Source organism: Bos mutus, chromosome 18, assembly GCF_027580195.1.
Source record: "Bos mutus isolate GX-2022 chromosome 18, NWIPB_WYAK_1.1, whole genome shotgun sequence".
NCBI classification, from domain to species: Eukaryota; Metazoa; Chordata; class Mammalia; order Artiodactyla; family Bovidae; genus Bos; species Bos mutus.
In genome coordinates this window covers 37,462,208-37,473,569 of record NC_091634.1, presented here as the reverse complement: position 1 = coordinate 37,473,569, position 11,362 = coordinate 37,462,208, and the positions used below count along the sequence as shown (strand labels likewise).

General features: G+C 47.9%; 2 protein-coding genes across 4 annotated transcripts in view; one reads left to right on the top strand and one right to left on the bottom strand.

Annotated features, from left to right (window-relative positions):
* The window catches only part of CPNE2 (copine 2), a 55,162-nt gene extending 53,190 nt beyond the window's left edge, over positions 1 to 1,972 (top strand). The window contains exons 15-16 of the mRNA XM_070388389.1: positions 17 to 253; positions 1,588 to 1,972. Coding sequence (XP_070244490.1) covers positions 17 to 253; positions 1,588 to 1,695 — 345 coding nt within the window. The 3' untranslated portion in view covers positions 1,696 to 1,972. The remainder of the gene's footprint in view (positions 1 to 16; positions 254 to 1,587) is intronic.
* PSME3IP1 (proteasome activator subunit 3 interacting protein 1) overlaps positions 1,788 to 11,362 on the bottom strand; it is a 46,383-nt gene continuing 36,808 nt past the window's right edge. For all 3 annotated transcript variants that reach the window (XM_070388390.1, XM_005899876.3, XM_070388392.1), the window contains one exon: positions 1,788 to 8,210. In XM_070388390.1, the coding sequence (XP_070244491.1) occupies positions 7,993 to 8,210 (218 nt within the window). In that variant the 3' untranslated portion in view covers positions 1,788 to 7,992. The remainder of the gene's footprint in view (positions 8,211 to 11,362) is intronic.

Here is an 11,362-nt window from a genome sequence, read left to right as displayed (position 1 = left end):
TGACCCCCTCCCACAGCAATATTTCATCCTCCTCATCATCACGGACGGTGTCATCAGTGACATGGAGGAGACGCGGCATGCCGTGGTGCAGGCTTCCAAGCTGCCCATGTCCATCATCATCGTGGGCGTGGGCAACGCCGACTTTGCGGCCATGGAGTTCCTGGACGGGGACAGCCGCATGCTGCGCTCCCACACAGGAGAGGAGGCAGCCCGCGATATTGTGCAGTTCGTGCCCTTTCGAGAATTCCGCAACGTGAGTGTGGGCGCAGACTGGGGAGGGGGCAGTTACAGGACCCCAACCAGCACAGTTAATAATCCAGGCTGAAGGCGCTGGGATTGCCTGCCTGGTCCTAGGCTCTTCTACCCTCAGCTCTGTTGACTACATACTTCCTGAGGGCTTACTACACGCCCGGGGCCATGCCAGGCCCTGTCCCCAGATGAGGCTATGTGACAGTCGCTGAGCACTTGCTTCAGCAACTCAGGGGAGCAGTGCCCAGTCCAGACTGGGACTTCAAGATAGGGGTTCTGGGAGGACCTGCCTTCTAACCCTGAACCAAGTCAGAATTATGCACGTGGGGCAGAGCATCCCAGGAGAAAGATGAGAGCAGAGGCCCTGAGGTGCGAGGGGCTTTCCTGGGATTCATAGCTCACCAGCCTCCTCACTTCAGGTGGAAAACAAGGCCCACCTTACAATGGCCTCCTCTCCCTGAGGGCTTCTCTAAGGGGGAACTGGAGGCCTACTATGCTCCTGGAGTTGGCTCTGGTCCTTCTGCAGGGGACCCAGGTCTGCTTACAGGGAGGCTGGCATTAACTTCTTGGGCACTGCCCTTGCAGCAGGGCCCACAAGCAGCCCCAGAGGCAGCTCTCAGATGCCACCCTGTACTGCCAGCCTGGAGCCTACCTCTCATTCGACGAGAGGCACACTGTGTTCCTCTCCTCCTGGCCTCTGCTGCCTCAACCATAAGGACTTCGGGGTGCTGTGGCTCAGGTCCTGGGAGCTAGTCCCAGGAAGAATTGGCCACTCCAGCCTGGAAGCAGTGGTACTCGCCTCTGCGCCCAGTACCCTGTGGGTTTGCCTGAGCTGGTTCAGCTCCTTCCTCTGAGTGTGAGCTTCCTGAGGACAAGTGCTGAGCACTGCCCACCCAGGCACCGCACGGACACTGACCGAACTCCTGGTGTGCCTGGCCTGTGTCTGGGTGATGAGCAGCAAATCAGACAGTTGCAGCCCCTTGATCCTAACCAAGGACATCAGGAAATGTTTGCAAGATGAGTAGGCTGTGCAGCCCGCCTCCACCGTCTCTTTCCCCCAAAAGCCTCCTACAGACAAATCCATCCTGAAATGTTACTCCTGGGCACGTGGAGTGCTCAGGTAAGAGTCACACTTAGTGTCAAGGCAAAGGAAAGCGCTGCTGAGGGTGGGATTTCAGGTTTGAGTTGGATGAGGGACGCTAGTTTTAGACAGCTCTGGTCTTCTGGTCCAGCTTGTCCTCCAGGGACACTTTCTGTATCAGCTGCCTGGGTGTGGTGCGCCTCCCCACTTCACCCAGTAATCCTTTCTCTCTTCTCACTCTCCACCCTACCCTGCAGGCAGCAAAAGAGACCTTGGCCAAAGCTGTGCTGGCAGAACTGCCCCAACAAGTTGTTCAGTATTTCAAGCATAAAAACCTGCCCCCCACCAACTCGGAGCCCGCCTGAGTGCCAGCCCTCACCCAGCAGCAGCATGCCGGCTGGGCCTCCTGCCCTCCCCAGGAACATGCACGCTCACCCTGCTTCCTTGTGGGTGGCCCTTTTTTTTTTTTTTAAATGATCCACATTTTTATTTTTTACAGCCGGACCCCCACCCCCAACTTCCTCCAGCCCAGCTGGGCTTCCTTTGTTGGACTTGACTGATGATGCTTCCAGGCCAAACTGGCTTCCTGTCCTCCTCTCCCCATCCTCGCCACTCTTAAGTATTGAATGTACTTTGTATAATTTTAGTGGAATTATTATTAAAGAGAATAAAATTTTTACAATCATAATCGGCTTTCTCCAAGTAACTAGCTGCAGACTCAAAGGAACGTGTCCCCGCTGCCTACTCTGTGGTAGCCTGCACCTAATTCCTCCTGTTTTTTTAATACTGTGACCATGTTCTATTTGTTATACTCAGGGTAATAAAGGAGTTTTGGATGTCCCTGTGTCAGCTCCTTCCTCAGCTGGGACCTGACAGGCTCACTGATCTGGGAAAGGAAACATGAGAACGCCTTTCCCCCAGCAAGCCTGTGAAGTCGGTACCATCACCTCTACCTGGGGACATGCATTCCACACAAACAGAATACAGCTGTTAAACTGGCACACAGCCTGGCACATCATGCGTGCTCAATAAACATCTGCAGCAGGATGGAATGCATGAGCCCTCACCAGTGGTCGCAGGCCTCCTGGGCCCCGGCAGAGCCCATGCTGCCCTGGCCAACACACATGGTGCCCTGCCCTCCCTCTTGGTCCACACCCTGGCCTATGTCTCCCCAAACCTGCTCCCCCCACCACAAGACTGCAGTCGCTGCCACCTGTCTGCTCCTCCTGGAGGTCCTCCAGGCACTGGGGTACACCCTGTGGTTTACAGCGCGTGAAAGCCTCTCTGGCTTCAGGATGCTAACTAAACAGGGCTGCTTTTGTCCTGGCTGCAGACGTTGGTTTCTCTCACAGGCCCCACCCTGGGCTCAGGCCCAACCTCATGAAACTAGCCAGGTGACACATCTCTGAAACCCCAGAAGTCCAGTTCCCTCCTCAACATAACAAACATCTTTCTCTCTTGTCCACCTCCTCCTTGGAGGTCCAGTCAGGCCCTACGCCACAGGCCTGAGTGCAACCAACAACAGACATTCATATTAAGCACTAGGTTTCCAGCTCCCCACTAAGCATATTACAGGCATAATCTTGATGAACCCTTCCACCAGCTCCTGCCTATGACCATTTCAGAGATGAGGAAACAAGCAGAGGCTAATCAAATCTATTAGAGGCAGAGCCAGAATTCAGCTCCAGGTCTGGCCAACTCCAGAGCCCGCACTTGTTCAACTGCACTGACTGTCTTCCTGAGACTCTACGAGGCCATCTTCTGCTCAAGCTGCTAATGAATTTGCCCTTCCTCTCCAATGAACTGGGCAGTCAGTCATCTTAACCTACTCTCCCAGGTCAGCAATTCTTACACCAGTGGCCTGCTAGATCGGGATGGTGCACCAGGCATGTTGCTACCTCCAGGTTCCTGGTAAGTTCAGGATCTGGTGTCCATCTGGTGGGAGTGAGCGAGGGACATGTATATCCTAGGCTTCTGATGCGTCTGCTGATTCGATGGCCACCAACTCGGTTGAAACATTCTCGAGGACATCTTCACCTCTCCTGAGAGGGCTGCAGGACTGCAGGGAGCTTCAGTGACATTTGGGAAGTCACAGCCCACCAGCCAAGGGCCATCTTGGCCCTATGGATAGAATCCCAGGACTGGCACCTCTGCTTCATACCCAGCCCTTGCTCAGGCCAGCTGTAAGACTGCATGGTGGGTGAAATAACACCCCACGACTGCTGACTTTACCCTCCTGTCTGGTAGCTGAAGTGAGTCTAGCTAGATGTCATACCCAGGGAAGTTTGTACCCAGTTCAGCCTGGGAGAATCTGTCAAGTTCAGATTGACCAGAGGCTTCTCTAGTGGAACAGCTTTCTCCTCCCAGCCCCACATCCTCTCCTTGGCCCCCAGGGGATGCGTATATTGGGGAGACACCTTCTGATGCAGACCTCTCCCGTACACCTCCCCTTGAGAATAATTTACCAGACTGGTGAAGCTATGGGGACTGACATCTGCTGGATGGGTTAAGGCAGAGTCCCTGTCTTGCATCAGGCCCATCATAAAGGCTCAAACTCCTGTGGACCACCTACCTCAGTGTGCTGCCGGCAGCCCCCACTTCACAGCCGCACAAGGGAGCAGATCTAGTCATGTCTTTCTTCCCGCTTCTCTGCCCGATGTTGGATGGATCAGTCAAGGAAGCCCTCTACTCCCAGTTGGTTTGAGTTCACCGGGGAAAGGAATGTACTCAACTCCTGACCAGGTAAACCACCACGTAAAAAACAAACCAAATAAGTCAGTCCCGGGGGTGTAACATACAGCACGTTGACTATGGTGAATAATACCAGCTTGTATATTTGAAACTTGCTAAGACGGTAGACCTCAAATGCTGTCATCGCGAGAAAAAGATGGTTTGGTAACTGTGATGATAGGTCACTTCACAATATACACAATATTGAATAATTATGTTGTACACCTGAAACTGTTATATGTCAACTGTATTTCACTAAGAACAAACCACGCCTTGGTGCTATTTGGTTCTTGCACATGGATAGCAGGATGAAAAGTAAACTCAGAAATCTCCTTCACTCTTGAGTCACCTCCACTAAGGCCTGGGCACAAGCATTTGTTTTAAAGTTTCATTGAAACCACAGAAACCCAGACTTACAGGCTCAAATTAAGATTCTGGTTCTGACATCTGCCTGTGTGACCTTGGGCGAGTCACTGAATCACTATGAGCTTTAGCTTCCTCTATAAAATGTAGAGAAGGGCTGCTTCACGGGACTTTTTTTTCAGGATGGAAGACACTATAATCTGCAAACATCCCACACATCCCTGGTCCAACCACAGTGGGCCCTCAGTAAATGCCGACTGATGAACAAATTAACATTAAGGGATACGGATATGCATGACCATGCCTAAAACTGAAGGAGACGCCCAGCCGAAGACCTAAAGCTCAGAGCAGACATTGTCTCATGGTCATGCTGACCATTGCTCCGCGGAGCTCTGATGCTGGGGCCCCATTCTGCCTGTTTGTGGTGTGACTCACCTCTCCCTAAACCCTTGCTCCAGCAGGTAAGGGAGCAAAATACCAGCCCCTGCCAGCGTCACTAAGGCAAGAATGCGCAACTGGCTTTTTGTGTTCAACACTATGGAAGTATTGCCAAGATCTAGCCTCCCACCAAGTAGAACTTGCATTCCATACTGTTACGCCTAAGTGGGTTGGGGACACCAAGAAATCAAGAAACATCCAAATCCAAGTGATGGTGCACTGCCACTAAGCTTTTTCTTTTTGTTTTCCTGGAGGGGCTTAAAGATGACAGCTGAGCCATATACCCACGGCTAGGACACCCGAGCCAAGGAACGGGGTGTGCCTGAGCAATTAACATTTAACTGAGAGGAAAGCACACAGGAGACGCAGGCGGTTGGAGCTCTGATGGCCAGATCTGACCCATCACCACGGCAGTGTTCAAGCTACAACTGAGGAATGCCAGCAGGATGGATAAACCTGCCATAAATCACCACTCACAGAAACTCTGGACACTACCCAGATGGGGGAGGCCGAGGATAACAGTACTACCATTAGGATGGCTACCATTTACTGAGCACCGGGTACCACACCAAGTATCTAATCCAGATCATCTTTCACCCTTATTTGTGAAGCTAGTATCCTTATTCCTATCTACCAAGGAGGAAACTGAGGCTCGGAGAGGTTAAGGACTTCGCCCAAGTGACTCAGCCAGTAAAAAATGTCTGGCTCCAAGCACAAAGCTACTGTGATATATCCACAGAAGGCAAAACCAGGTTGGGATTCCTGGGAGGTAGCCAGAAGGGAATAATGAGGAGGCAAGGAACTAGCCTAAGCCACTCCTCATTAGGGGTTTGACTTTCAGTCTAGAATGCTCCTGAAAAAGTCTAGAATGCCCTCCCAACTCTGGGTTTGAGAAATCAGACCTCTCTCCTGGGCACAGGGCTGGCAACAGCATTCCTCATAGACAAGCTTTCTCCCTCACATGGTTCAAAGTTGTAAGACGACTACCACTCAGGACAATGCAATAGGTTTTAAGAAGCCACCCCAAATCCCAGTTTTATTTCTTATTATCTGGTTATAAAATCCTAATTATCTACTAAGGCAGGAGAGCTGCATTTTGTGATTTAGGCAGTGTTTCCTTCTATCTTTGGTTTTCCTGTTCTTTGGGTTTGAAACACACAGTCTACACTAGATGTTTTTCCAGGGCAGCTTCCTCCACTGGGCAGACCAGACCCTGCTTTGCTACTGATGGTTTCTACAGAACTCGTGTCTCAGCTCCAGGGCTGTCCACTAACAGGTATGGTGAAAGATGAAATGATCACCAGTGATCTTCAACCGCTCTTGTGACATACAGAGCAGAAATCGCAGTCTGAAGAGTCTCAACCTCCTCGACACAATCTAGCTGTTACAATGGACAGGGAGGGAGTTGGAAGCACAAGCTCCAGTACAGGAAAAGCAAGATCTTGTTCTCTGACAGGTGGATTAGCTTTCAAAGTAATGCAGGTTTTTAATCCATGCAACCGTTTTTCAACTTCTCCCAACATCAACAGAGGCCATGAGGCATAGTAATGGCCTCTGAAAAGTCAAACCACATGAAGATCGTGACTTTGGCTCCTCTGTCTGCCTCCTGAGATGATCTGAGGTTGCCCTGGGTACGGGCTGTAATAACAACAGCACAATCGCAGGAACAATGAAGCATAGGCAGAAGGTGCCTACAGTTTACCTCAGTCTTGTTTGTTAGGATGGAGCTGGTGCGCCTGTACTGACAGTCAGGAACAATTAGCACAGAGTAGCTCTGAAAAGGAAAAAAAATTCACAAGGCATCGGTTATGGGTGAAGGGAAGTCGCCATCTGCCAGTGGGCACCAGTGTGTCAGTGCTTTGGGAGGGAAAAGGGGTGGGCTGGAAGAGATCCAGGGGCCTCTCTGCCCACAATAAAACAGAGTAGCTTCTCTGCCTGCCAGCATCACAGTGTCAACACATTCTGTGTGTGTCTCTCTGTCTCACACCCAAGGAAGTAGAAACAATTGACGTACAAACCCAGGGAAAGAAAGAACTCCATGGGCTCATTCCTCTGAAGCAGGGAAGCCTCCAGATTGCTGTTGTTAAAGCTGACGGTCACCTCTGTTCTCAGTGCCTCCATACCTTGTCTCCCCTTGTCCTTCTTTCCCTCCCAAAGGGAGAGCCCCTGCCCCGCTTTAGGAGAGGGGTGGAGCAGCACCTCTGGGTCTTGGCTGCTCTGAATGGGAAGAGCAGAGCAGGAAGGGCAGCAGACCAAAGCAGAGAAAAGTAGGAGGGCAGCACCTTTAGGTTAGAAACAGCTTCCACAATTAGAAGCCACAAATATAAATGTATCCAACAGAGAGGGCAGTGTTCCACTGACTTGCAATACTAGAATCAGGAGCTGCCAGAAATAAGTAATCTTGTCCACACACTATCAGTACTTCTGATTTCTGGCTACAACAAAATAAGGCCTGCGTTTGTTTCTCTAAGATTTAGAATCTGAAGTGGGATTAGATGGAGGGAGAAGGAATAGCCAAGGGTAAGAAAAAACTTATTAATGAACAATAAGTGTTAAGTGACACCCCCTGTGGACGTAGTTTAGAATCTTTACTTAGTCACACAACATCAAGAATCGGCCAGTTCCAGGGCCTTGCGCGCTGTTCCATTACTAGGGCTCTCCTCGCCCCACCCCCGCCTGCCACACATTCCACAATGCAATATAATCACTTAGAACAGAATGTTTAAATGGTATCTATTCAATAAACTGTCCCTGCTTCTTAATGATGTTGGAAAAAGAAAAAAAAAAGAAAAAAGAAAAAACAAGAAGGCACCAGAATCCAAACTCTTTGCAAGCTGCATGGTACCTATCTTCCCAGGGTGTTTTTGGTGAAACTTCAGCTGGGCCGCAATCTGCATCAGTGCGGACAGAGGTTGCGGGACTGGCTTGGGCATCTGTGTTGGAGTAGAAAGAGAAACCAAACACAAGTCTGGCCACAGGTGGATTCTGGCACATTTTAGATGCAGTTTAAAATGTCATGGTGTGCATAAGGAGCAGGCAAAGGAGTTTTCTGTGGGAAGTAATGCCTGTAGGCAGAATGAACTGTCCAGTCTACTCTTGGGGAGGAGCACCCTTTGGTGAGAATAGAGGAGCTAGGGGGCCTCGAGGAAGGTGTTGGTTCGGAAGATGGAGGAGACGATCTTGCCCGTGGCGTTGATGGTGCCTTCGCTGTCTGAGCTGGACTCAGAGTCGCTGCTCCCGGAGTAGGCGCCCAGGCCCGGGAGGATGCCAATACAGACAGCTGCGGATGGACAGTGGATGGAGGGACTGCTCAGGGAGGTGCTTCCCAGAGACATGCAGGGCGAGGCTTCTGCAAAAAAGCAGGTGGGATTGTTACTTCAGCACCCTTTTCCAAAGTTGATGGCCTGCTTTCCATGTGTTGAGGGCTTCACGTTTGGAAGCCTCAAAACAACACTATGCAGTCAACACTATCATCACACTCATCTCCTTTGAATTCTCGTTTGCAATTGAGAAAACTAAAGCCACAGCAGCGAACATTTTAAGACCACATAGGATGTCACCAAGTAGTTGAGGCTCTTCTCGCCCAAGGAAACCCACTGTCATGGCCTCACTTCCATGACAGAAAGCCTCAACCTAGAAAACACAGAACTTGAAGGTTAGAGGAAAAGTTAAGGACTCTCCTCCACCCCTTCTTCTTCCCTGTTTCAGCCTCATTTAATCACTGAAACAACCTGGTATGTAAGGATCCCCCATTTTGCTGATGAGGGAGGTCCAAAGACCCACCTAAAGTTAAATGCCACTTAGAGTAGAAAACATTATACTAAGCCTGAATCAAAAGATGATGTTCTAAAACGTTCCCAGAGCTCACTACACAGTACGGCTGGAGTTCCACTCATTGTCTCCGGCTGACAAGCATACTACCTTCTAGGGTTTTGCCTTAACAAGCCCCCGATGCTACTGCTGCTACTAAGTCACTTCAGCCGTGTCCGACTCTGCGCGACCCCACAGACGGCAGCCCACCAGGCTCCCCCGTCCCTGGGATTCTCCAGGCAAGAACACTGGAGTGGGCTGCCATTTCCTTCTCCAATGCAGGAAAGTGAAAAGTGAAAGTGAAGTCGCTCAGTCATGTCTGACTCCTAGCGACGCAACAAGCCCCTAACACCTCTGAAATGAGGAGTAAGTAAAAAGATACCACTGAGAAGCAGACACAGATCTCAACCAGCCAGTACACACAGTTCATTTGCTCATTCAGGAATTACCAATAAGGAAAAAGGAAGCTGCTACAGATAAGCAATGTGAAAACATGGAGATGCAGAAAAGTGACATGAGAGTTGACAATGACTGCAGAAGAGGTGGTAACAAGGTTACAAAAAAACAGGCAAATATTTACAATTAGTATCACAAAAGCTAACTTCTTTATGATATAAAAAATTATTCCAAAACCAACAACCAATCAACAACCACATAGAAAAGCAGACAGAAGACACAAACAGTTCACCAAAAAAGAAACAAATGACTTTAAAGCATAGACAATATGTAAGGAGGGGCATTTATATATGTTTTATATATGTTGCTGAGGGAATGTAGGCATTTATATATAATGTTGCTGAGGGAATGTAGGACAATGTGGCCATGTTCTTCACACTTAAATGATATTCATGCAACACTGCTGATAACAGAAACCAAAAGGTGCATTAATAGAGGACCAATGAAAGGGACTAGTATCCAGCCATTAAGAAGAGTAGAGCATCTCTGTGTGTACTGGTATTCAATGATCTGTAAGATAAAACAACTTTTCATTCCACACTCTTTTGTCCCTTTTCAATTTGTTATTATGTGCATAGGACTACCTAATTCATACAATTTTTAAGAAAGCCAAATGCAAAAATTTAAAGAGTATCCTAGGGTACTTAATTAGGAAGGACAGCCCCTCTAGCTCCATAACTCCTGTATTATAGCCAGGAAGGCTATAGAAGACTGACAGTCCTAATGACTCTCTTCTCCTTATCCACATTCTCTTAGACTGTAAGTCTCCGGAAGGTAAGGGCTCTTTTCTCTATCCCACCCCCTGGGCACAGAGCAGGACAACATTCAGAATGTGTGAGAACGCAGGAAAATGCATTACAGAGTTTCACTACAAATGGCTAGATTTTGGAGGTGGGAGTGAAGAGAATGTGAAAATTTAGGACAGAATATCAAACTGTATTTCATTTATTACCTGAACATTCATTGTATTACTATGCTCAGACATACAATGACACTTTCAGCATTTTGAGGAACGTTTAAAAAAAAAAAAAAAAAAAAAAAACCCTGATGTCATAAGGGCATGAATCAGCTACTTAGAAAAGGAATTTGTGTGGAGCTATTCAGTGAGATGTATCATTTTATTAAGTATTTCAAGGATGAATTGAATTTTCAGGTCTATCTTAGAAAAGAAGGGTCAAGTTCACAGCACCTGTGGAGGACTAGAGCTGACCTAAAGGAAAGATGGAAGCCAGCCACAGAAATGTAACCAAAGGAATCGGGACCATGATAGCATTAGCAAAGTTTAAGTGAAAGAACCATATCTCCCAATTATCTAGGAAGTTTCAAGAAAGAAAAGAGATGGCAGCTCTAACAAATTTCATTCCAAAAGCAGTTAAATGCCCACAGAGAACAAGATGGTGCCCTCTGATCTCACCCATTTGGTGAAGTTTCCTGCCAACTTCTGTATTTGCAAGACCACATTATCATACTAAACTGACGCTGAAAATTACTAATGGAGAACATTCTTGGGATTCAGACAGATGCGTGACATGAGAGTAGATGGGACCAACTTGCACATTCACTGGATCTGCTCAGAGCTTAAGCCAGTGCTTCCAGTGGGGAAGCCTGAATCTCCATAAGGACAACAGAGCTATCTTCTGGGGGACTCAAGGGACAAATCTTTCTATTGGCCAAGGTCAAGACTCTAAAGCTTCAGGCGACAGTCTTCTCACTGGGCCTTAGCTCCTACCAAGAGGATATTTCTTGTCCAGTTTCTAAAATAAGAATGAAAGGGTAGGAAGAAGGGCTTTAGAATAACAAAGAAAAGATGGCTCTTAAATACAATTTGTCTGCCTTTAGAGAGTTTAAAGAAGCCCACAAGTTTTCCTTTCCACTGACTGATGGAGATAGTTCCTATCAGTGTATAAGCACCAGATACAGGGCTCCCTGGTAACTAGTTGTAATACATTTAGATTTCTACTGACACTTTACACACAGTATATATACTTACCCTATTTAAGCAGCCACAATTTAGCAAGTTTCTTATATATTAAAAAGATCCCAATTAAAATGGAACCCTTACATCACTGATGGGAATATAAACTAGAACAACTTCTTAGTAGGGCAATTCGGCAATATTTATCTAAACTACAAATGTATATCTGACTCAATAATTCTACTTGTAAGTATTTAACATGACATATTGTGAATGTGAAAAATAATGCATGCACAGGATTATTTAATGAAACATCACAC